This window comes from Acyrthosiphon pisum, chromosome X, assembly GCF_005508785.2.
Source record: "Acyrthosiphon pisum isolate AL4f chromosome X, pea_aphid_22Mar2018_4r6ur, whole genome shotgun sequence".
Lineage (NCBI taxonomy): Eukaryota > Metazoa > Arthropoda > Insecta > Hemiptera > Aphididae > Acyrthosiphon > Acyrthosiphon pisum.
The window spans coordinates 85,992,070-85,993,003 of NC_042493.1; the positions used below are offsets into that span (position 1 = coordinate 85,992,070).

Sequence of the window (934 nt, forward strand, 5' to 3'; positions counted from 1 at the left end):
GAAATCTATGAATTCCGGGGAAAAATATTTACCTATCTATACATCTCATCACAGCACACCATACAACAAAGTTAATTAACATCTCAACTTTATAAAAAAATCTTGAAAATATATTATTAATATTATACCTAATATGACATTATGTATTATACTGCTTGAAGCTATATATTAATATTATTATACTGTACGCACCTTCTATTGTAATGTTTACGGTTTTCTCGTCGGAGCTGTACGAGTTGTACGCTTCACATTTATAAGAACCCGAATCCGACGCATTCGTACGGACGACGACCAACTTGTTTTCTAAGAGAAGAAAAAAAATCATGTTTAAGCGTAATATTATGTACCTACCTATATAGTCATATAGGTAGGTATACTCATTATGCCGATTTGCATAATTTAAAACAATCGTCATGGCGCCTTTTGTGGTAGGTACACACGCTTACCGGTCGCTTGAGTTCGTTCATTGTTTCGTAGTATTTGCCCGTCTTTGTACCAGGTCACAGTGGGTATCGGATAACCGTCCACCGAACAAGGTATCGTCAAGTCCGAACCGACGGCGATCATTGTGGTAGGCAAAGATATATTTACCCGTACGGGGACTGCGCCAGAAAAATGTTTAATTAAAATCATTGCGAAACAGTATCAGTTTTAAGCCAATCAAAAAAAAAAAAAAAAATACAAATACAAACTGAGATGTTCGTACGATCATTATTTTAATTTTTTTTTTAAATTTTAGTACACTTAATTAACTGATTGTCATCATCGATATAATTATTTAAAGAGGTAACAATTGCATGAAGTCCCATATTATTCTGCATACTTATAAATATGCATACCAAATGTAGCAAAACAAACAATTATTAAATTAAATTACGTACCATAAATACCGTAAAATGTAAAATATAATGACCCAAACAAATTATCAATATTA

The 934-nt window shown here is 32.4% G+C and overlaps 1 protein-coding gene across 1 annotated transcript; it reads right to left on the reverse strand.

The window, feature by feature from the left end:
* Nucleotides 1–124: 124 nt before the first annotated feature.
* Nucleotides 125–649, reverse strand: LOC103310234 (zwei Ig domain protein zig-1-like). The gene is made up of 2 exons (XM_029490723.1): nt 447–649; nt 125–303 (listed from the first exon to the last, which is right to left on the reverse strand). The coding sequence occupies exons 1-2, from the start codon at nt 631–633 to the stop codon at nt 140–142; spliced, it is 351 nt and encodes a 116-aa protein (XP_029346583.1). The 5' UTR covers nt 634–649; the 3' UTR covers nt 125–139.
* Nucleotides 650–934: the final 285 nt, after the last annotated feature.